At 34.8% G+C, this 22,521-nt stretch overlaps 1 protein-coding gene across 1 annotated transcript in view; it reads right to left on the reverse strand.

Annotated features, from left to right (window-relative positions):
- LOC150104588 (cilia- and flagella-associated protein 36-like) overlaps positions 1-22,521 on the reverse strand; it is a 102,888-nt gene that overhangs the window by 50,376 nt on the left and 29,991 nt on the right. The window contains exons 2-5 of the mRNA XM_090395588.1: positions 18,551-18,615; positions 11,252-11,359; positions 1,030-1,226; positions 706-838 (exon numbers count right to left, since the gene is read on the reverse strand). Coding sequence (XP_090251714.1) covers positions 706-838; positions 1,030-1,226; positions 11,252-11,359; positions 18,551-18,615 — 503 coding nt within the window. The remainder of the gene's footprint in view (positions 1-705; positions 839-1,029; positions 1,227-11,251; positions 11,360-18,550; positions 18,616-22,521) is intronic.

Genomic DNA, 22,521 nt, shown 5'->3' on the forward strand with positions numbered 1-22,521 from the left:
CCGCATCCGTTAGAGGAGATAATCGACAGTACACTGAAATAATTTTCATACATTTTATTAATTATATATTCATTATATATGACATTTCATTATATCATTTCATTATATTATATAATGACATTTGAATATACACTGTCTACCAATAATTGTCCAGACAGTTTAGCAATTTAAAATTGATACCAGCAGGCGAATCCTAATATCGGGTACGTTCACCTCTGCGTTGATCACCCTCCAGTCCTTCTCAGTCAGTTTTGGTGACCACCATGGATGTTTTTCCTGCACTAGTGATGCCAGAACGTCTCCATTTGTTGATCACATTGCTAACCGTTGATTTTGGATACTTACTCCAGCTGAGCGGCAATGGCACGTATGGACATACCAACAATGTGACAGCCCACGATGACACCTCTCTCGAAGTCACTGAGTTCACATCATGTTGCTATACTACTTGTATGCAACTGCAAAGATGAAATACTGCTTCCCACTATCTATTCACCGGTTTTTATCTTATTAACAAATCTGTAATGTTCCATAACTTTAAATAACAGGGGAGTCCGGACAATTATTGGTAGTCAGTGTATATTAATTTGCATAAATAGCAAATTATATCCATATACCATGATTTAAATTTGCTGTTCATTGATGCTTTAAATTGCCATAGAGTTTGGTTAAGACATTCAACGTAACGGAGTAAAATTGGTATACCTTATCAAGAAGCTCCTTTTCTCGTTCTCTTTCTGTTTCCAAACGCATTTTTTCAGCAAGTGTTGCCTGAATTGCATGCTCTCTAGTTCCAGTTAAATGTCCCTTATCAACTTCGTGCTCTTCCATAGTTTTCCTGTATTACAGCAGGAAAAAAGAAAATGTACATTAAAAATGTTTACACACACACACACACACACACACACACACACACACACACACACACACACACACACACACACACACACACACACACACACACACACACACACACACACACACACACACACACACACACACACACACACACACTATAATTTTACTAACCTGAGAACCTCCATCATTAGTTCTTCTTCCTCTGGTGTAGGAACATAATTATCATCCTTTGATGTAAATTCAGGAGCCAGACCATATCTATGAATAAGGATATCTAGAGCCTGGAGCTGTAGTTCAATATTTTTCTGAAACATCATGCGCTTGAATATTTCAAAGTCATCTGCTGCCCAAACTTGTTCAAATAAGCTCTGAAAAAAAAAACAAAAAAAACTGTATATTAAATGTCTGCACTTTTCTTAATCAATAATAAACATCCTAAGAAAATTAATCGAAATAAATCGAATTAAATTTTAAAATTAGTTGTATGACGTATTAGACGAGAAGCAGTCGTGCTGTTCTACATTTCGAAAATATCTTATTATTTTTACTTTATACATATTCATCAATATCGTCCTCGTCTGCATAGCGGGTAGAGGTTACCACGATGGAGAATTTAAGGAATTATGTACTATTGTTCCTACCACCGTAACTGTTCTTTGATTTTTGCTATTATTGGATTGTGGTAATATAATTATTATCTAAGAGCTTCCGTAGCTTGATCGGTTTCAACAGACGATGCTCTTTGGCTAGAAAGCTCAAGGCTCGAATCTCGTCTAGGATGCGAAGTACCTCTATCAGAACATCTCATTTGAAAGTGAGTTAGCTAGTTTCTTTCCTCTCTTAAACTCTGGTTTTTCATCCATCAAAACATGTGAGAAGAATACACGCAGTGCGCAGATTACGGGAATAAGGATTAATCAGTCTATTTCTTCTGATATGGTTTCATGGTTTGCATGGTTTGATGTGGATCTACGCGTAAGTGTAGGAACAGGAAGGAAGGAATTCTTCTCTGATATAACTGATTTTCATTTCAGTCCATGCGGTTTATTTATTTTCCTAAAATACCTGTTTGCAAAACCTGTAAGTGTTGTTGTTCCATCTGTTTGGAATAACAAAATATCTGTGCCATAAAGAATATTGGAGAATACCATCAAAACACTTTGATTTTAAATTCTTTGGAGAGAGAGAGAGAGAGAGAGAGAGAGAGAGAGAGAGAGAGAGAGAGAGAGAGATGTACTGCATTTTCTCACATAACTGTAACTTTAGTAATAACAGTAGACTACCCTAAATTCGTTCTGTAGTTATTAGTTTCTTCATAATTTAATCTTTCGATGATTAAGGTGCTTACGTAAACAAGAAATTTAGTTTAATCCTTTATCCAAGTGTGAGCAAACAAAGTTTGAGCCTGAAAGTGTCTTCAGGACAGGAGCAAAGCTACCAACACTCCTATCTCAGTATCTCCCATAATGCAAAACACATCTCCTTGCGGATATGTCTAATGTTATGCATTAAGGGAAAGGCCACAACCCAGACTAGTTTCGACCTTTATTGAGGTCTCTTCAGTGGGAGCCAGGCTCAAGTGGAGATACCAGGCAGAAGCATTAGCAGGTCATCTCTACCTATAGGAGTTGCCAAATGGTGTGCCACCCTTTTTTAATAAATTACTCTGGATTTAGAGAAAGATGTTGAAAGTTTATTTTTCACTTGGTTAGAGTATAATAAACTTTGTTTGCTCACACTTGGATAAAGGATTAAACTAAATTTATTATACTCTAACCAAGTGAAAAATAAACTTTCAATGAATTACGTAAATAATGTTTTTTCTTTGTGGAAACGAAGAACTTAACTTCTAAGTTAAGTTCTTTGTTTCCACCTACTGCAGTTGTTTTGGTTTTACTAAAATTTGTCTGCATTGCACAGTCCTAATTGTTTTTGTGTAGGTTTTCAATCACATAGTTTAAGTGTGCTTTTTATATATAAATAATATTATATCATATCCGTATTTTATACGATGTAAATTCGTCCGTTTCCAGTTATTCCCATGTTTTCTGGGACTTTTTTTATAATTTCCTCCAGACGTAGGTTAAACAAATATGTCCCTGATTTAACGTGTCTAACCAGTTAAATTTTTAACTCGTACCAGTTTATTTCCTTCCACTTCTATTTATAGCACCTATGGCATCTCTCTCTCTCTCTCTCTCTACTGGTATTTCAGAAGTTCAACTTCTCGAAACTATTGCCATTGTATTTTTATAATACTGGAGTATAATAATGAGTATTTTTCTTCCTTTATTTTTTGTTTTAAAATTTCAAACAATTTGTTCAAAATAAATAAAGAAATAAATAAAGATTTCTGGTTGTTTTGCCATATCAATTCAAATAATTGTAAAAGCGTGTAGATTACATCTATTGGACTTTCCTGTTTGCTCTTTTTCCTAAATATTGCTCATAAGATGTTTTTTTTTTCTTCTTTGTATAATTCTTATAAATAATTTATATGTGCGACTTAAGTTTGTTATTGTATAGTTTGACCATTTCTGAATACAGCTGTTTTTTATGTGGGGAATTATTCTTTTCAATTTCCAAACATTAGGAATTTATTCAGAACCTGGTTGAGTAACTGTATAACTACTAGAATAGCTGAAAAAGAAATAGGAAAGCGAACAGATGGCATCAATAACAGAATCATTAAAAAATACATTAGAAAGGAATTTGACATTATTAGCATTTAAGAATGTGAGAGCTAAGGTGGCATGTCACTTAAATAGAACGGGAGAAGAAAGAAATATTAGCAAACTATGCGCTTAATACCAAAACAGTGTGTGTGTGTGGGGGGGGGGGGGATCCGGACCAGGGTCTAAGTGGACTGACTCAGTCGGAAGTGTCCTAGAAGACCGAAATATGAAATATAACAATTAAATTGTTATAAATTATGGTTGTAAATGGCTTTGAAATGTGGTGCTACAGGAGATCTCTGAAAATCCCATGGACAGAACATGTGACAAATACAGATGTCCTACAGAGAATGAGAACACAGAGATCTTTATTACAGGAAATGATCCAGAGAAAGATGAGATTGGTACTGAGAGGTTCAGCAGGACAGAGGATACTAGCAGTTTTAGAAGGAAAAATTATGGGAAAAGGATCAAGAGGTAAAAAACGAAGGACATGGCTTGAAGATATAAGATCATGGACAGGATCACATGGCTATGCAGAAACAACAAGGAAAGCCACCCACAGAGAGAACTGGAAGGACATGGTGCTGCATCCTCTCACTGAGAAAGCTTCATGAAGAAGAAGAAGAAGAAGAAGAAATGAAGCTTGTGGATACTCTCAAGCTTGTAGTAGGGTGAAGTATAAGCCCAAAAAGGTGGTAATTGCCAAACTATTTTTCACGCTGTAAAGGTTATTATTCAAAATTCTATTATGTGTTCAGGTGATTCCGACCCCTAAAGCTAAAAGAATGGCGATGTTGAGAAGGAAGATATGAAAAGGATTGAACGGTTGAATTCAGGTAGGTGGTCAAATTGCTCCAACTTCAATAATTGGGAATAGTCTAGTATGGAAAAAATTTCAAAATTCAGATGAAGAAAAAGATTTCAGATAAAATAAACAGAATTATCCCAAATTTTTAATCTAGTTACTAAAAAGGATGAATGTAAACCTTGATATGAAGCTTCTCGTGACAAGTGACAGACTAATTTGGAGAAAAGTTGTTCACAGAAGATTAGTAAAAATATAAAGCTAATCGTATAGTACTATCATAGTATACTGCATACCCCTTGAGAGTAGATAATAAAAAAAACTGATAATGATGTTAATGAATAACTGCACTAAATAATGTTTTGTTTCTCTTGTACACTTCCAGAATTCTATCAGTATTTCATTGCACTTCATTTGTTTTTTTGCTTGATCGCAGCATCTGTTTTCTTCTTTAATACTTTCTAGGGTCTCTTCACTTTTACCAAACGTTTTTTATAGGTTTAAGTGTGTTATTAGTTGTAAAAAGTTGTTTAAAATGACCATTAGAAAAATTTAGAAATCTTTTTAAATTTCACCATCTAGTTTACCTCTTTTATCTTTCATTTTATAGGTTTATTTCATTTTATAGGTTTATTTCATTTTACAGGTTTTATGAACTTGTTTTTATTGCTCTATATACTAATTTTTAAGCATCGTGAACAACTGCCATTTGATATATATATATATATATATATATATATATATATATATATATATATATATATATATACATAAATATACGTGGTGTGCAAGAGGATAAAAATCAATAATAGACTATTTTAGAGCAAATGAAACAGCAGCAAAACTCTTCTTAGACGTTAAAGTTAGAAGAGGGCTAAAAATTGACACAGATCACTATTTAGTACAGGCAAAACTAAGATTTCCACCAAACTGGCTACAAAATATACAAAAAAATAAACAAACTAGAGAAACAAAAGCTAATTACAAAGTAAGACTATTAAATTATTCAAGTATAAGAAATTTATACCAACAGATGATTAATAAGTCCTTAAATAAAATACGAGAAAATGAAGACATTGAGAAAGAATGGAATAATATAAAAGAAATTATCGCATCAGCAGTCTAGGAACAGACAAACAAATCATAAAAATTAAAAAATTACATATATGGGACAATGAAATAAAAACAATAATTGAAAATAAAAAGCTGGATTTTAAAAGATGGCTAAGTAGCAAAAACAAGAAGATGAAATTGAATATAAAAAAAAGACAAGTAATAGCAAAAAAAGAAACCGGAAAGAGAGACAAAGAAAGCTGGGAAAATTTTTTAACATATCTAGAAAATGACATATACAAAATAAGACCCAGTGCCTACAAAATACTAAAACACATGAATGCAGATATAAAAGAACCTGTAAATATAAATTGTGAAATAGATGTAAAAGAATTCTTGGATTACTTTACAGATCTTTGGACGGATAATAATGCATCAAAAATAATTCTACCAGAAACTTACAAAATATCTTAAATGCTATGATGACAATGAAAGAATTAAAGGACAACCTCAATAAAATAAAAAGTGGCAAATCAGCAGGAGAAGATGGGATAAACTCCGAACTGTATAAATTTGCTGGAAAAAAAAATTTCATCAAAGATTACCAAAATTTTTAAATAAAATATATACAAATGGACAAATACCAATAGATTGGAATACAAGCATAGTAATACCTATAATTAAAAAAGGGGATAAAACAAAACCTGCTGATTACAGAGGTATTAGTTTATTGAATACATGCTACGAAATATATACCAGAATACTTAATGAAAAACTAAAAATATACACTGAAAAAATATTATTGGAATGTCAAAATGGATTTAGAAAAGGACGTTCCACAATGGGTGCAGCTTTCTGTTTAAAACTACTTATAGAAAAAAGAAGAGAATTTAATTTGGAAACTTATTTTTTGTTTATTGATTACGAAAAAGCATTTGGCAAAGTAAAAAGATATATACTGTTTGATATATAATAAAAAATAAATATACCTAATATTTTACTACATGTAATATTGAATATACATAAAGATAATGAAATAAAAATAAAAATAAATGAAAAGTTGTCTGAAAAACAATTTATAAACCAAGGAGTAAGACAGGGATGCCCTCTGTCTCCAACACTTCAATATTTACATTAATGAAATATTAATACAGTGAAACACCTTAAACAATCAAGGTATAGAAATTTCTTGGAATAACAAAATAAATACTCTATTATTTGCAGATGATCAGGTAATAATATCAGATAAGGAAGACAATTTACAAAGAGCAATATGTAATTTAAACATTATAGTAGAACAGTTCGGAATGAAATTTTCCATTGATAAAACTGAAACAATAGCATTTTGTGGACATATTTCAGTTAGAAGCAAAATAGTTATTAATAATAAAATAATAGAACAGATAAATACTTCCAGTTATCTTGGGTGTGAAATATCATATGAACGAGAAAAAGACAAAATTATAAAATTGATTAATTATAAAAATTATAAATTAATCAAAATTATTACAGATTATAGGCCTGATAAATAGAACACTCAACCCAAATATAATACAAAAAAGAAACACTCTTGAAAATATGCAATACTTTAGCAGTACCCACATTATTATATTGCCGTGAAATTTGGGCAATAAAGAAATAAGATAAACAAAGAATAAAAACAACTGAAATGAGATTTATGAGAAGAATTGCAAAATACACATTATTAGATCAAAAAAAGAACGAAGACATTTTAAAAGAACTGAAAACAAAATCAATAGAAGAAAAACTAAACAATTATAAACAAAAATGGATTGAACATGTAAACCGAGTGGCCAACACCCGACATCCTAAACAAATACTAAAATATAAGACATTTTATAAATCATTGGAAAGACAAGGCACGGTAGACCTCAAAAAATGATATTGGATGGATAAAATAAAAGACTGGAACAGCCAAATATGGTTTGGCTGTTCCAGTCTTAACACAAATACTCGTAATTTGTATTATGATGAGTTGCCTCCCTACATTTAGATGTAATTTTATTTTCAACTGTTCCTGGTTTCTAGTAATTCAGGTGGGCTCTGGGTAGTAAGTTTTTCTTTTATCTTTTTCTTTTGATACCACAGGTCTATTATTTCAATAGTAAGCAATTATCATCATATCAGCGCTATTTTCAGTAATATTTGCTTTATCTACCTGCACTTTTACTTTTTTCCCAAAACACATTTGTGTTTTCAAGGGTTAAAGGTTTCACCCCTTTTATTTTTCTTGAAAAGAATTTTGTGTATTGGAATTTGGTGGTGTCAAACCTTAGTGATTAATTCTTTATTTTTGATTTTTACGATGCAAAGACGTCAAGAGTCATACCATGCTAGGACACAGGTAAAAACAGTACATATGGTAAACGGTTAGTAGGATATCACAAACATCCATGTCCCTGGCGCGATTCGAGCCAGGAGCCTCTTGGCTGGAGAGCGAATACGCTAACCACTCAGCCAACCAGGCCGGCTAGTCTTTTCTGTTAGTGATTATCTTGAACTTACGCTTTAGTTTTGTTGATGGAATTTCAAGATCAGAAATCACTAAATCAGTTGCGTTACATACTTATGGCTGATCGTAACTTATACGTGTAACTTATAATTTATCTAACCTAGCACAGCCAAAGAGTTTTCAAATGGTTAATAAGTAAGTTAATGTCAACAAAGTGAAATAGAATTTTAAAAAATATAACAACTGGACCACCAGAGTTCAAATGAATAATAATAATAATAATAATAATAATAATAATAATACTCTTATTTTTTTATCAAATCTGAAACAAATCTGAAAACAAACCCCAACTAAACATCACCAGAGTTAAATATCGGTGATGTTTAGTTGGGGTTTGGTTTAGTTGGGGTTTAGTTGAATGGCAAAGAAATGTAGCTAGCTGAGGAATTAGATAAGTACCAGATCGACATAATCGAGGTGACTGAAACAAAAAAGACCAAAACTGGTGAGATCTTTCTGAGCAATAAATACAAAATGTTATATTCAGGCAATGACAAACAAGGAAAAAAAGGAGTAGCCATAGTATTCAACACAAAATACGACGCTAATCTTCTTGAATGGCAGTCAGTCTCAAGTAGAGTAATGTGGGCAAATATGAGAAAGGGGAACTGGACAATGAGACTTTTTTGTGCCTATGGTCCAACAGAAGGTTCTACTAAGGTAGAAGTGGAGGAATTTTTTGAGGTTTAGAAAAAGCCAAAAAAAAAAAAACACTGACACAATGAAAAATGAAAAGTTGGTCCTTGTTGGGGATCTAAATAGCAGAGTAGGAAATGATTGTGAGACATACAAAAATATTTTGGGAAAATTGGAGAAAAGAGCAAAGCTAATAATAATGGCAAATATCTGTTGGATTTCTGCTCAGGACATGGACTCGTTATTACTAACACCATGTTCCAACATAAAAATGTGCACAAATTCACATGGAGAGAAGAGGCAAGAAATAAGAAAAGTCTCATTGACTATGTTATTGTTGATAGTGATGTTTTCTCCCTAGTGCAGGACACCAGAGTGTACAGAGGATTTGAAATTGGAAGTGATCACTATTTAGTCTTGAGCAAGATAAAATTGAATTTCATATTGAAAAGAATAACATGTAAGAAAGTTTTAAAGCGAATAAAAGTTGAGCAGTTCTCAGATGTGAACTGTAGACTAAAATACACAAAGATTATTGAAGAAAAAATGAGAGTTTGAGAACAGGAATGAAATCTTGGAGATTCAGTGGCAAACTCTGAAGAAAACATTGATTGATTCTGCCACAGAGAGTGTGGTGAAGTATGGTGGTGTGAGAGTCTTACAGTGGCTGCACTGCATAGTTCAGAAGGCCTGGACAGAGGGATGAATTCCTGAATATTGGAATAGAGCTCTCATAGTACCCATATATAAAACGGGAAATAAAACTGCATGTGAGAATTACAGAGATATTTCCCTACCGAGTGTTCCTGGCAAGATCTATGCAAGTATGCTTGAGAAACGGTTGAGAAGAATCGTGGAAGAAAAGCTTGGAAGAACAAGCTGGATTCAAGCCAAATAGAGGCTGTCAGGATCAGATTTTCACTTTACGACAAATAGTCGAGAAAGCATGGGAATATAACAAAGATCTGTATTTAAGTTTTGCCGATTTGGAAAACGCATGTGACAAGGTGCCAAGAGAGAAGCTATTCAATACGCTGCAGTTATATGGTGTCAATGGGGCATTATATCAAGCAATACTTAGTCTTTATTTGAGTTGTAAGTCTGCAGTTAGAATTGAAGGAAGTACAGGAAGATGGTTTAATGCTAAATCTGGTGTGATGTACATTATCCCCTCTGTTATTCATTATCTATATGAATCACATTATGAAGGAAAGTGGTATTAAACATGATATCAAAATTGGAGATGTTAATGTCAGTTCTTTGATTTATGCGGATGATGTTCTACTTCTAAATAAATCCGCTACAAGTCTATAAGATTCTCTGACTAAACTGAATGGCTGTTGTAATAGATATGGTATGAAGGTCAGCAATAAAAAGACAAACACAATGAAAATATGCAGACTCATTGAAAATGTCAACTGTGTTGTGAATGGAGAACCTGTGGAACAAGTAAAACACTTCAGCTATTTAGGCACGATTTTTACTGAAAATGGTAACTTATATATAGAAATAGACAACAGATCAGCAAAGCTGGTATGGTGGGAAGTCAATTGAATAAATTCATATGGAATAAGAGAGAAATTAGTCGGAACACTAAATTAGCTGTATACAAGACAGTGTTCAAACCAGTTTTAACTTATGGATCTGAGAGCTGGGTCAGAAGTAAAACACTTGACCAAAGACTAGAGACCATAGATATGAGAGTCCTGAGAAAGATTATAGGCTTGAACAGATGGCATTAATGGCAATATCATATTAAAAACGAGGATATTAGGAAAGAACTTGACATTGTCAGCATCTGGGAATGCGTTAGCAGAGCTAATCTCAGGTGGTATGGTCACTTAAACAGACTGGGCGAGGAAAGATTAGCAAAACAAGTGTTCTCTGCCGGGTTGGCAGCAAAACTACCCAGAAGAAGACCAAGATATAGGTGGATTGATACGTAAAAAGTGCCTTAGACGATAGAAATATAAGATCTGATAATGTTGGAGTCTTGACAAGTAACAGACTGATTTGGAGGAAAATTGTAGATAGGAAATTAATAATGATGTAAATTTTTCATGTAGTACTATCATTTCCTGTACACCCCTTTAGGGTACATAGAGGAATTTGATGATGATGATTTTTTATTTTTTAACCGTTTATCATCTCTCAGGTAAGGTAAATTATTTTGCATAAAATTTAAGCATCAATATCTTCTCTTACCTTTCTCATCCATCGTTTAAGACGGATTGAGTCCCCTAATGAGGGGTTTACGAACAATTAATGCAGCCGGCTCGACACTCTTCTGCTGAATCCCCCTAACGGCAAGTATTTATGACTAGATCTGTATGTCACGGAGTCGGTTTGCCTGTTGTGAGGGACTAATAGCCCGAGTTTCTGGGTAGAAAAAAAAAAAAAAAAAACCTCTGCTCTCTTATGAGACCGACTAACTCAAGTTTAGTCAAAAGAAACCAGATAAGGATTCCTCACGTCATGGTCTTGGATCGAACCTTAGTCTTTCCAACCAAAGTGCTTCATCTACACCGACAGACTACGGAGGCTCGTTTCAATTTCACATTTGGTTAGTATTTCAGGACAGATTGTAATTAATATCACTATAATTATAATCCTAATAGTATGCACGCGCACACACACATACACACACACACACAAAATAAAAATAAATAATAATGTTAATCAGTGTACCTGTTGGAACTGAGTAAGTATATTCCCCGATGCATCAAGACAAGCTTTCTCGAATTCCTCCGGAGTTATTTGCAAATCTTCCATATAGCTGCCTAGCATGAAATCAACCTGTAGGAAAACGCATTATGTCATTTACTGTTGAGGAGCTTTACATCACAAAGTAAGCCTTTTATGTATGAAATAAGGTACAGCAGTAAGTATTTGCTGTGTGAAATTGATTAATATGATTAATTCTTTAATTACAGTGTGCGTGCGCACAAAGACTCAAACACATACAAAGAAATATACATGATTTTTGTGTAAACACATTAATTCACACGAATTTTTAATCTCTGCACGTTTAAATTCATCCATCAATTGTTTTATATTCTGTTTTTTAAAGAATAATAACTAGTCTTTTTATAACTGAATTACAAGTAATTGTTGAAAAGAGTTCAATTTAAGAAATCATTTTGTGATTTGCATACTTTCTTCTTCTTAGTCCTTCCTCATTTACCTTTTATGGTATCGAGATTTTTTTGTAATCTTGCAACCGCAACCGTACTCGAGGATAAGGTGGTTAGCCCTATGCCTCCCGGTGTGTCTTATGTCTGTAAATGCGTGTGTTCACCGGACGGCTTGCCTGTTTTGAGGAACTTTTTTTTCACCCTGAGTTTCCGGGTGAAAAAAAAAAAACCCTATCTCTGTATGAATTCGGCTAACTCACCTTTTGTCGAAAGATACCAGATAAAGGTTTTTCACGTCACTGACGGGAATCGAACCCAGGTCTTTCTGATCTATTACACTTTTACACTTTTTAATTATATATATATATATATATATATATATATATATATAATGTAAATAATTTTTTTTACCTTGGGAATAATGATGTATATTAAGGTTACCAAGTAATTATATAAACTTGGTTATTTTACTCCTAATCCCAAGTCAGCAAACAGTTAAATTCGCGCCTGAACGTAGGTCAAGTCTAAAGGTGGTGCAACACCAGGGCAACTCATTGTAAAAGTGAGTAAAGCTCTGATCATTATTCTTAGTATTTTCCATAATGTAAAGCACATCTCACTAAGAGATGTATACTGCAATACATTATGGGTGGGATCACTACCCAGACCGGTAGTGACCCCCACCCATAATGTAATGAATAATGAATCATTACAGCTAATTCATTATGTAATGAATTAGCTGTAATGAAGTTATAATGATTTCAAAGATGCAGAATTTATTGATGCCGGCTTAGAAATGAAATATCATAAAGTTGTGCGAGGGCATTTCCAAAAATAAACTAAGAAGTACTCTCATATGAATGACCATTTTAACATAAATGCATGCACTACAAATTAATCAGTTGATACATATCACTTCTCTGCATAGTTGCCCGATATTGGGAGTGAAAGAAAAATTAAGGAGCGAGTGTTATATGGCGATTCAGTAGTAAAAGGTGTAATAGATGAGAGTTTGACTAAATCGTGCTTTCATGGTTCGAATATAATAATGTAAGTGAGGCTATTAGAGCACAGAAGCATAAGGTGAAAGAAATGATAGTAGTGTATAGAAATGATAGAATGAATGATTTAAGAGGTGAAAAATTTGCTATGAGAGAGGACTTGAAAAATTACCAGCGGTAGCAAAAGGAAAGAAAGAGAGAGAGTTGATAGTTGGTCTGTTTCCGCGGTATGGCGGAGTAGAGTTGAAAAGGAGGGCCATAATCTACGAATAACACTATGCGTAGGTTATGCAGGAGGAGTGGTGTGGAGTTTATATATACTAAGGAGGCTAATGCCTCTGTAATTATTGCATTCTGTTTTATCTCCTTTTTTGTATATAGGAGTTATGACTGATTTGGTCCAAGTAGGCACTGCTTCGTTTTTGTAGATCCTTTCAAATAATGTTTTTAATGGTTTCAAAAGTTGTTCCTTTCCTGCTTTTAAGAATTCTGCATGTATTTGATCAATGCCAGGTACTTTAATAGTTTTGAGTTTTTCTATGCTGTGTGCTATTATTTCTTTGAAATTTTTAAAATGGGATAGTTAGTATAAAAGTGGGGATAGGGGACTTCTGCATTTTATGTACACTAATGCCAGCAGTATTCTGAATAAGAAAGGGGAATTTTTGGCCGCCTTGGTTAATTCTGCCTGGCCACAGGTTCCTGGCATTAGTGAGACATGGCTAACAGAAGATGATATAGTTAATGGGATAGAATGTGAATGGTATGGTGTGTTCAGGAAAGACAGAGAGAAAAGAATGGGGAGAGGAGTGTTATTGACGATAGCTGATGAACTGCAGCCAAAGAGAATAGAAGATCAACTTCAGGAGAGTGAAAATAGCACATTTGAGGCTACCTGGTGTGAGATGGAGGTCAGCAGAAAAAAATTTACAGTTGGGTGCTGGATAGACCAGGCGATGGAATAGATGATGGAGACAGTATGCATAGGCAAATAGACTTAATGAGTGGAGGATAGGTAATTGATATGGGGATTTCAATTATGGTAACATTGATTGGAGGAACGAGAGGACAAATGGAAGGAAGGAAATGAATTTTATGCAGTTACTAGGGGATAACTACCTGAGACAGTATGTAATGGAATATACTAAGGGATTGAGAGTGCTTGACCTAGTAATTGCATCTGAGAAAATGACTATTATGAATATGACCACGTTGCCACCAATTGGTGAGAGTGATCATAAGGTCTTGTCCTGGGAAGTGGCTAAATGTGTGGAATTTTCAATTAAGACAGGTACATGTGGAATTACCGGGCTGGTAAGAATGACAAGCTTAGGAGATTGCTCAGTGCCATGTATGTTAAACTGCAAGCGCTGGATGTTGATAATGTATGGGAAGTGGTTAAGGAGCGTTTGAGGGAGGTAATGGCTGACTGCATACCTAGAGTCCGGGGAGTAAATCAAGTGGGAGTTAAATGGATGAATAACACCATTAAGCTTGAGCTGCAAAAAACAACAACAAAAAACTGTGGATGAAATTTAAGGAGAAAGATGACCTACAGGCACACGAACAGTACAAAGCACAGGCCAGAAAAGTAACTAATGTGGTAAGAAAAGCAAAAGCAGATTATGAAAGGAAAATAGCAATGCAAGCTAAAGTGAATCCCAAGCAGTTCTTTCGATATGCTGCAAGTAAAAGAAAAATATATATACGGCAAAATGATTCTAAGGAATGCCGATGCCAGGAGGTAACTGAATCAGCTGAAATAGCAGAATTACTAAGCGAACACTTTGCAAGAGTATATCATCCAGGATGGGATATTGCAAGAATGAGAGAATGAATGGCTGATGCAGGAATTGAAGTGAATGAAATGAGGGTGAATAGTATATTACAGAACCTTAATGTAAACATATCTGTGGGATTGGATGATATACCAGCTTGAGTCCTACGTGAAGCGGCAAAGGAACTGTGAGTTCCCTTGACCATATTGTTTAATTTAACTCTCAGCTCTGGGTTAGTTCTGAGGGGGTGGAAAGAGGGGAAAATAGTTCCATTGCATAAAGGAGGTTCCAAGAGTGCTGTTGCCAATTGCCGACCGATCAGCATATCGGGAATCGTTGTCAAGGTTTTGGAGATATTAGTCAAGAGAAAAATACAGGAATGGATAGATGAAAATGGGATACTGTATGGGGGACAGTATGGTTTTGTGAAGGGTACATCATGCCTCAGTAACTTGCTCACGTTTTATAACACAGTGACGGCTGAACTGGATAAGGGTAATGGGTTTACAGTGATTCTACTGGACCTTGCCAAGGCCTTTGACAGGATACCACATGGAATTTCAGTAAACTGCAACACATGGGGATGGATATAGGACTGATGAGATGGATAGGAGGGTGGTTGATGGAGAGATATCAGAGAGTAGTTTATTCAGGAGTAGAGTCCAAAAGACGGCCTGTAACTAGTGGTGTGCCGCAGGGTTCTGTTCTTGGACGACTACTATTAATTTGTTTATTAATGATATAGGAAAGGATCTGAGAGGAATTGTTCATTTATTTGCTGATGATGCAAAGTTGGGTAGTGCAATAGTGAATGCACATGATGTCAAAATTTTGCAGGATGATTTGGATAGATTGGCAGTCTGGGCTCGTAAGAATGGATGTCAGTTTAATGTAGCAAAGTGTAAAAGTTATGCATTTTGGGGTGAAAAAATTAGCAGCAGTATATCACATTGGTGGAACTGTACTCCAGGAAGTTGACGAAGCCAGAGATTTGGGTGTGTTTGTGGATATGGAGTTGAAGTTCAGGGGGCACATAGCAAAAGTGGATAAATCAGCTCATTAAGATCACTTGGTTATTGAAGAATACTTTGACGAGCAGAGATAGGCAAGTTATTGTCCCTCTTTATCGAGCCTTGATAAGACCCCATCTTGACTACTGTGCCCAGATCCGGGCCTCTGGGTTTCTTCTTCATGGGGGAGGAGGAGTAGAGAGGATCCAGACGCGAGTGACAAGATGATAGCTGGTCCATGGAATGAATCTTACAAGAACAGGTTGAAGATCTGTGGGTTACAGAAATTGGTTGATAGGCGGGAAAGGGGTGATATGATTGAGACATTCAAATTACTGAAGGATTTTTGCAAGATTAATTCAGGAGAAATTTTTAAGAAGAGGTCCGGTGATGGGAAAACTAGGGCCATCCATGGAAACTGAGCAAGAGTGTAGTTAGCAAGGGTGTTAGAACTAAGATTGTTTGCTTGGAGAGTGGTGAATGAGTGGAATAAGCTGCCAGAGTTTGTTGTGAGTCATCATCATCATCATCATGAATCATGGGCTCACTTCCCGTTGATGTCTGATGCCTGTTTCACTATCTTCTTCCACCTTTCTTTGTCCAGTGCATGGGTCGCAGTTTTTGTACACCCATTCCACACCAGTCTTTTATATCGTCTATCCATTCTCTGTATGGTCTACCTCTTCTGTTTAAACCATCCAAAATACCAAACATAAATGTCTTTATCTTCCGGTCCTCACTCATTCCACAGATGTGTCCAAATAATTGCAGCTTCCGTTTTATAATCTTCTGCATTAGATTCTGTTTTGGTTGTATCTTCTGATAGAGCTCTTCATTGGTGATTTCCTGTACCCATCCTATTCTTAGAATCTTCCTGTAACAAGTTCTTTCAAATGACAAAATTCTTTTTCTCGATTCCTTATTTATTACCCACGTTTCAGATCCGTACAGTACACCGCTGAAGATGCATGTTTCCAATACTCTTAGTTTTGTTTGCAGACTGATCACTTTACTTTTCCAGATGTTATCCATGGCCTTCAGATTTGTTCTTCCCTTTGCAATCCTGATCTTTATTTCTTTTTTTTTACAGTCCAAGTCATATGTCAATTTACTTCCCAAATATTTGAATTGTTCTACATTTTCTATATCAGTTCCATCCACTTGTATCTTTTGTTTCATATTCTTCTCACCAAATACCATTGTCTTTGTTTTTTCAAAGTTCATAACAAGTCCAAATCTCTTCCCTTCCTCATTTAACAGTTTCGGTGTTTTTTATAGTTCTCTTTCGTCTTCTTCAATAATAACAATGTCATCTTGTTGTGAGTGCATGACTGTAAATGAATTCAAAGCAAAGTATGATAGATACTCTGCGAATACAGAATAGTTGTTCTTGATATGATGTTTTGGGACTCCCTCGATTTTGGGTCTAAGGACTCCTTGGAGTTGCTCGTAATAATAATAATAATAATAATAATAATAATAATAATAATAATAATAATAATTGTTTTATATATAATATATAATTTTATTGATTTCTAACATATTTACACATATACAATGATCATCTTGAGTGACATTCTAACTTATTATGTTTACAAAATTCAGCACTAAGTGCTGCATATATGATTAATTTTTTACATTGGATTTCAATTAAAAATTTCAGTTTTTGCCTCTATATTATGTATGTACAACACGTGTTCTTCGAATATTAACAATGAAGATTGTACAGAATTTTCTGTATAATGAATGACTAATATAATAATGTTAATAATAATAATAATAGTAGTATTTTTTTTCACACTGAGAAGATTTATCATACATGGTATTTACGTATATATACATGAGACATATTTTCTGTACATTACAAAGATTCAGTACAATATGCAGATTTTTTTTTTTTTTAAGTTTGAGAAAGAGTGATTATACATATAAATTTCTGCATTTGCTTAATAAGGATTACTTGTAGACGAGTGAGGCAAGTTAATCCCACCTACTTCGAAGCTTGGCTTAGCTTTTATGAAGAGAGTGGGTTATATAATAATAATAATAATAATAATAATAATAATAATAATAATAATAATAATAATATGTACTTGTCACACTGCGGGAACAAACAACATCTATCCCGTCCAAGAATAAAGATGTGTCAGCTATCTCTCGAAGTAGTAAATGGCACCTTACTGCAACTGCAAATCGCTTGTCTGCCATGCTCCTTCATTGGTCCGAAGAGCTGGAAATTACCTGGTGCCAGATTAGGACTAAGTTGTGGATGGTTCCGAAACTTCCAGTTGCAGCTTCCTGTAATCGCTCACGTGTGCAGTTGGTAGCATGTGTGTGTGTGTGTGTGTGTGTGTGTGTGTGTGTGTGTGTGCGCGCGCGCGTGTGCGTGCCTGCGTGCGTGCGTGTGTGCGTGTGAGCGCGCGCGTGCGGTTTGGTCACGGTGTTTACGTATAGCAATGAACCTCTCCGCACAACAGCATTCAGCATTTACATTGTATCCCCAGTTAAGAAGATTAAATGAAGCACTCTCAAGATCCCAGAACACTGTCGGCATGATGACCTTCTTTACTGATGGACTTGGTTTCATTTAATTATTTTTTATTATTTTATTTTATTTTGTATGGGAAAATGAGAAGACATTAAATCTTTAACAATTGTCAGTGGACTGACTTGTACTAGTGCTTCGTTAATGTGCCTGAATCGGATCACGCTATATCTCTTCATATCTACATTCGTCCTGCCATCTTGCAGCTGACTGAGCAGCCAAGGAATGTTACACCATCTCATGGTCGCCTAAAGAAATAGACAACTCAAACACTTTTCTTATTTATTCAACTGTTTCCATTCCCCACGTTGCGTTTTCATAAGATATGCGATATTATCTGATTTTTGAAATATCCTTGTATTCAGAGAGCAATTTCTCCATCTAATGAACACAAAACTGGAAATAAATAAACATACACAACCTGCACTGAGGGTATTTTATTAGCCATTATGTGTAATGCATATGTGTTAATTATAAATGCATGTTACACCAATTCAAATAAATGTTATTATCATTTACCAGATTTTTGTATTCTTCGTGAGCTTTTTTAAAATCCTCTTCATCCTCACATCCAGGTTCAAACACTGTAAGAAAAATACAGTAAAATAAATATTTATAGAAACAGCATTGACAAAAAAAAGTGCACCATATATGTAGAAATGAACAATAACTGTTACACAGCATTGAAAATTTTTAGAAAATTGTTTAAATACAGTACTAATCTTTATTGTAAAGGTTTCAATGGAATTCATAATAAGGTCAATATTAGTGAGCTGTTTTTTTTCTATTTTCCAGATGTCAATAATAAAAGTAATAATTGCAGACCAAATATATTTCTTATCATGATATTTTCTGCGATTCTCTTTTCGTTTTCTCTTTGAGAAAATACAGCGAAAAAGAAAGAGATCATTGCAATTAGTCATTTTATATAAACAAATTTTAATCGCTGTGACAGGATAGCAAGAACCACAGAACCTCAGACAACTAACTGTATCACATATAACAGTCGCTGTGAAAAAAGCCATCCGGAGTTTCTACATTAACGACAAACTTATTATGGTTCTAGGAAAATTCGCCGCAAACATTTTCGCCGTAAGACATTTTGCATTAATTTTTGTAAATAATCAATGGATGATAAAGGGTATTATAAATTCATTAAAAAGGCAAATCTTTATTAAGGGGAATGTCAGTGATACATAATATAATGAAATCATTTTTAAATTGTGCAAATTAACAGAGATGCTGCATAAATAATTAACTTTTTGCTGCTGATTGTCAATTCAACAAATCCATCATAACATCGCTCATTGGAAGAAATGCTAATGCTGTGAAGCATTTCACTTTCGTGTTGAATTCAGCATCTGTTCGATAGCGTAACTTCGAGATGGTGTAACTTCAACCGATGGCAACAATTTTGCGATAAAGATTTTGTGCCATATGAAATAAACAACCTGTAATAGTTGTTGATGATATGTTAGAAAACGCGTCGATAGTTGCTTTCTCGAAGTCAACCATTAATGTTTCGGGATCTAATGATGAACGTAAGCCATTTAAGACACTGAATAATCTGCTATAAGTTAATTGTGATTTGCCAGGAAGCAAAGCAAAAAGCCGCCATGGAATCCTTAGGGGTCTCATGCCAGTCCCAAGCCTGGATAAAGGAGGAGGGTCGGTCAGATGAGTGTCGATGCTCTGACCGTAAAGAAAAAACACGATTGTTATCTGATGCCTATACGATTATTAACAGCTACAACATGCTGGCTCGGACGTCGCCCGGATCAATAAGATCCGCGATATCAGTCGAGCGATTCCTTCATGTATCACTGACATTCACCTTAATTGCCTTTTTAATGATTTTATAATACCCTTTATCATCCATTGATTATTTACAAAAATTAATGCAAAATGTCTTATGGCGAAAATGTGTACAGTGAATTATCCGGCCACGACTTATTATGAACGAAAAATGCAGATTCTACAATATCACGCAGACCTTACCAGGATAAACTTAATATATATATATATATATGTTGGAAAAAATAAAGAAATATTATTATTGTTGTTAGTAGTGTATGTAGTATTGACTTTAATAAGTGTTTCAAAGTATAAAGAACATTTGTAATATATCTCCACATGCAATATATTCTGATAAACTCTAATACGCAACCATTCCTCTAAAAAGCAATATTCCTTTCGTTCTTTTTTCTCTACAACATTCCAATTAAATTAAAACTATTTTAACTTAATTGGTGTTTCCCCTTTTCTTTAATTGTACACTTATTTTTCCTAAATGGATACAAAGCTTTGTAATAGTTCTTATCATCATATTTATATAATTAAGTAATATTACAAAACGAAAATCACAGACCTTTATAAATTGTAGGTTTTGAAGTAGCTTTTTGTGTAGCATGGTTGCTGCCTTGGTAACAAGAAAGTTTGTAGTGACTCTTCAGGCAGGAAGTCTTGTAATCGAACATTTAACTTTCGGTTACCTTGTTTTAACTTTCCTGTCTCCATAGCAACCCCAAATATTTTACTTGATAGATAGAGTACTCTCTCGTCTCTTATTGAGGAAAATGGGAGGAGAAAATGTTCATTTCCTTTTCGAAATAAGACAAAGATGAGATCAATATAACAGTACATTTCGAACGACCTCGTTAGTGGAAGCAAGAAGTAAAAGAGCAGTTATTGATGGCATGCACGCGCACATACATCACTTGATCTCAGCAAGAGTGTATAAGATTATACGGACCCCTTCTTTTTTTGAACGCGCACACGCACGCACGCACGCACGCACACACACACACACACACACACACACACACGCACGCACACACACACACACACACACACACACACACACACACACACACACACACACACACACACACACACACACACACAAAGAATTGTTTGGTAGATTGTTCGAGAGGAGTACATTATACCTACTGTTTTACAGGGTGTCCCAAAATTCAAGCAAGAAGTAATTTTGATAGAAAACACAGGTTTTTAATTAAAAACTGTAATTTCTTATTGATTCATAAAGTATACAGTATAGGGTTGTGCATGGAATAGCATATCGGGTAAATGGCCTCCACGGCTTTGCTGGCACATATGCACTCTTTTGTCGAAATTTTCCATGACCGTTTTGCATAAATGTAGCTGAATTTCGTTGATACAGCGCTCAATTTCCTCCTTCAAGGCGTGGGTGGTCGTGGGCTTGTTGGCATAAACCTCAGACTTCAAAAAAACCCCAAAGAAAAAAGTCCAACGGGTTAAGTCACATGATCTGGGCGGCCAATTCTGATCACCAAAACGGGAAATTACACGACCAGGAAATGACTCATGCAGTAATTGAATTGTTTCTCGGGCTGTATGTCATGTGGCACCGTCTTGTTGAAACCAAATGTCGTCCACATCCATATCTTGCAATTTAGGCACAAAAAACTGGATTATCATGTCGCGATAGCGAACACCATTAACTGTTATTGCCTTACCAGCCGCATTTTCGAAGAAGAATGGACCGATGATGCCTCTAGCCCAAAATCCGCACCAAACAGTGACACGTTGTGGATGCATTTGTTTCTCAACAATCACTCGTGAATTTTCTGAACCCCAAATGCGACAATTTTGTCGATTAACGAAGCCATCAAGATGAAAATGAGCCTCATCACTGAAGATGATTTTATTCGAAAAATAAGCATCCACTTGTTGTTGTTCCATAATCCATTCAACGAACTGTCTTCGCTGTGTGTGGTCAGTAGGCTTCAGTTCTTGAGTCAATTGAACTTTGTAAGCATAAAGATGTAAATCTTTCGTGAGAATACGCTGTAGAGAGCTTCTCGAAATGCCCAATTCAAGACCACTGTGCCGAATTGATGTTCCTGGACTCTCAGCAACACTCTCACGAACTGCTTCGATGTTTTCTGTTGAACGACTTGTTGAAGGACGGCCAGAATGTATAAGATCACTAATTGATTCAGTTTCCTTGAATTTTTTAATTAATCTTTTCACAGTTGATGAAGTTAAATCACTATTCCGACCATATTTTGTACGAAAATTGCGAACTGTAGCTGCCAAACCTTCATTATTTTTAAAATATTGCTCAACAATGAAAATGCGTTGTTCTTTCGTGTAGCGCTCCATTTTTAATAACCCTGAACTGTCAGCTGTCACGCTGTCTTTTTTTTTTCTCGTTGGCAACACTTTACCGCACAAATGGCGCTAAATTTAAATCTTGCGTGAATTTTGGGACACCCTGTATGTAGTTTACATAGTTTATTTTATAAATAAACATTTCAATCAGTTAAAAATATTGTAGAAAATTATAAAGCACTTTTAATGTTCCATATCGTAATATTACAAGTGAGATAGGCGGTTCTGAAACAACTCAACTATTAGTATGCTGTGCGACAGTGAGTCTAGTGTGTATATATATAAAACACATAATAGTAGATGAAGCCATCGAACTACTTCGTGGAAATAAAAGC

Source organism: Typopeltis vanoorti, chromosome 7, assembly GCF_054136105.1.
Source record: "Typopeltis vanoorti isolate ZY-2024b chromosome 7, IOZ_Tvanoo_1.0, whole genome shotgun sequence".
In the NCBI taxonomy this organism is placed as follows: Eukaryota; Metazoa; Arthropoda; class Arachnida; order Uropygi; family Thelyphonidae; genus Typopeltis; species Typopeltis vanoorti.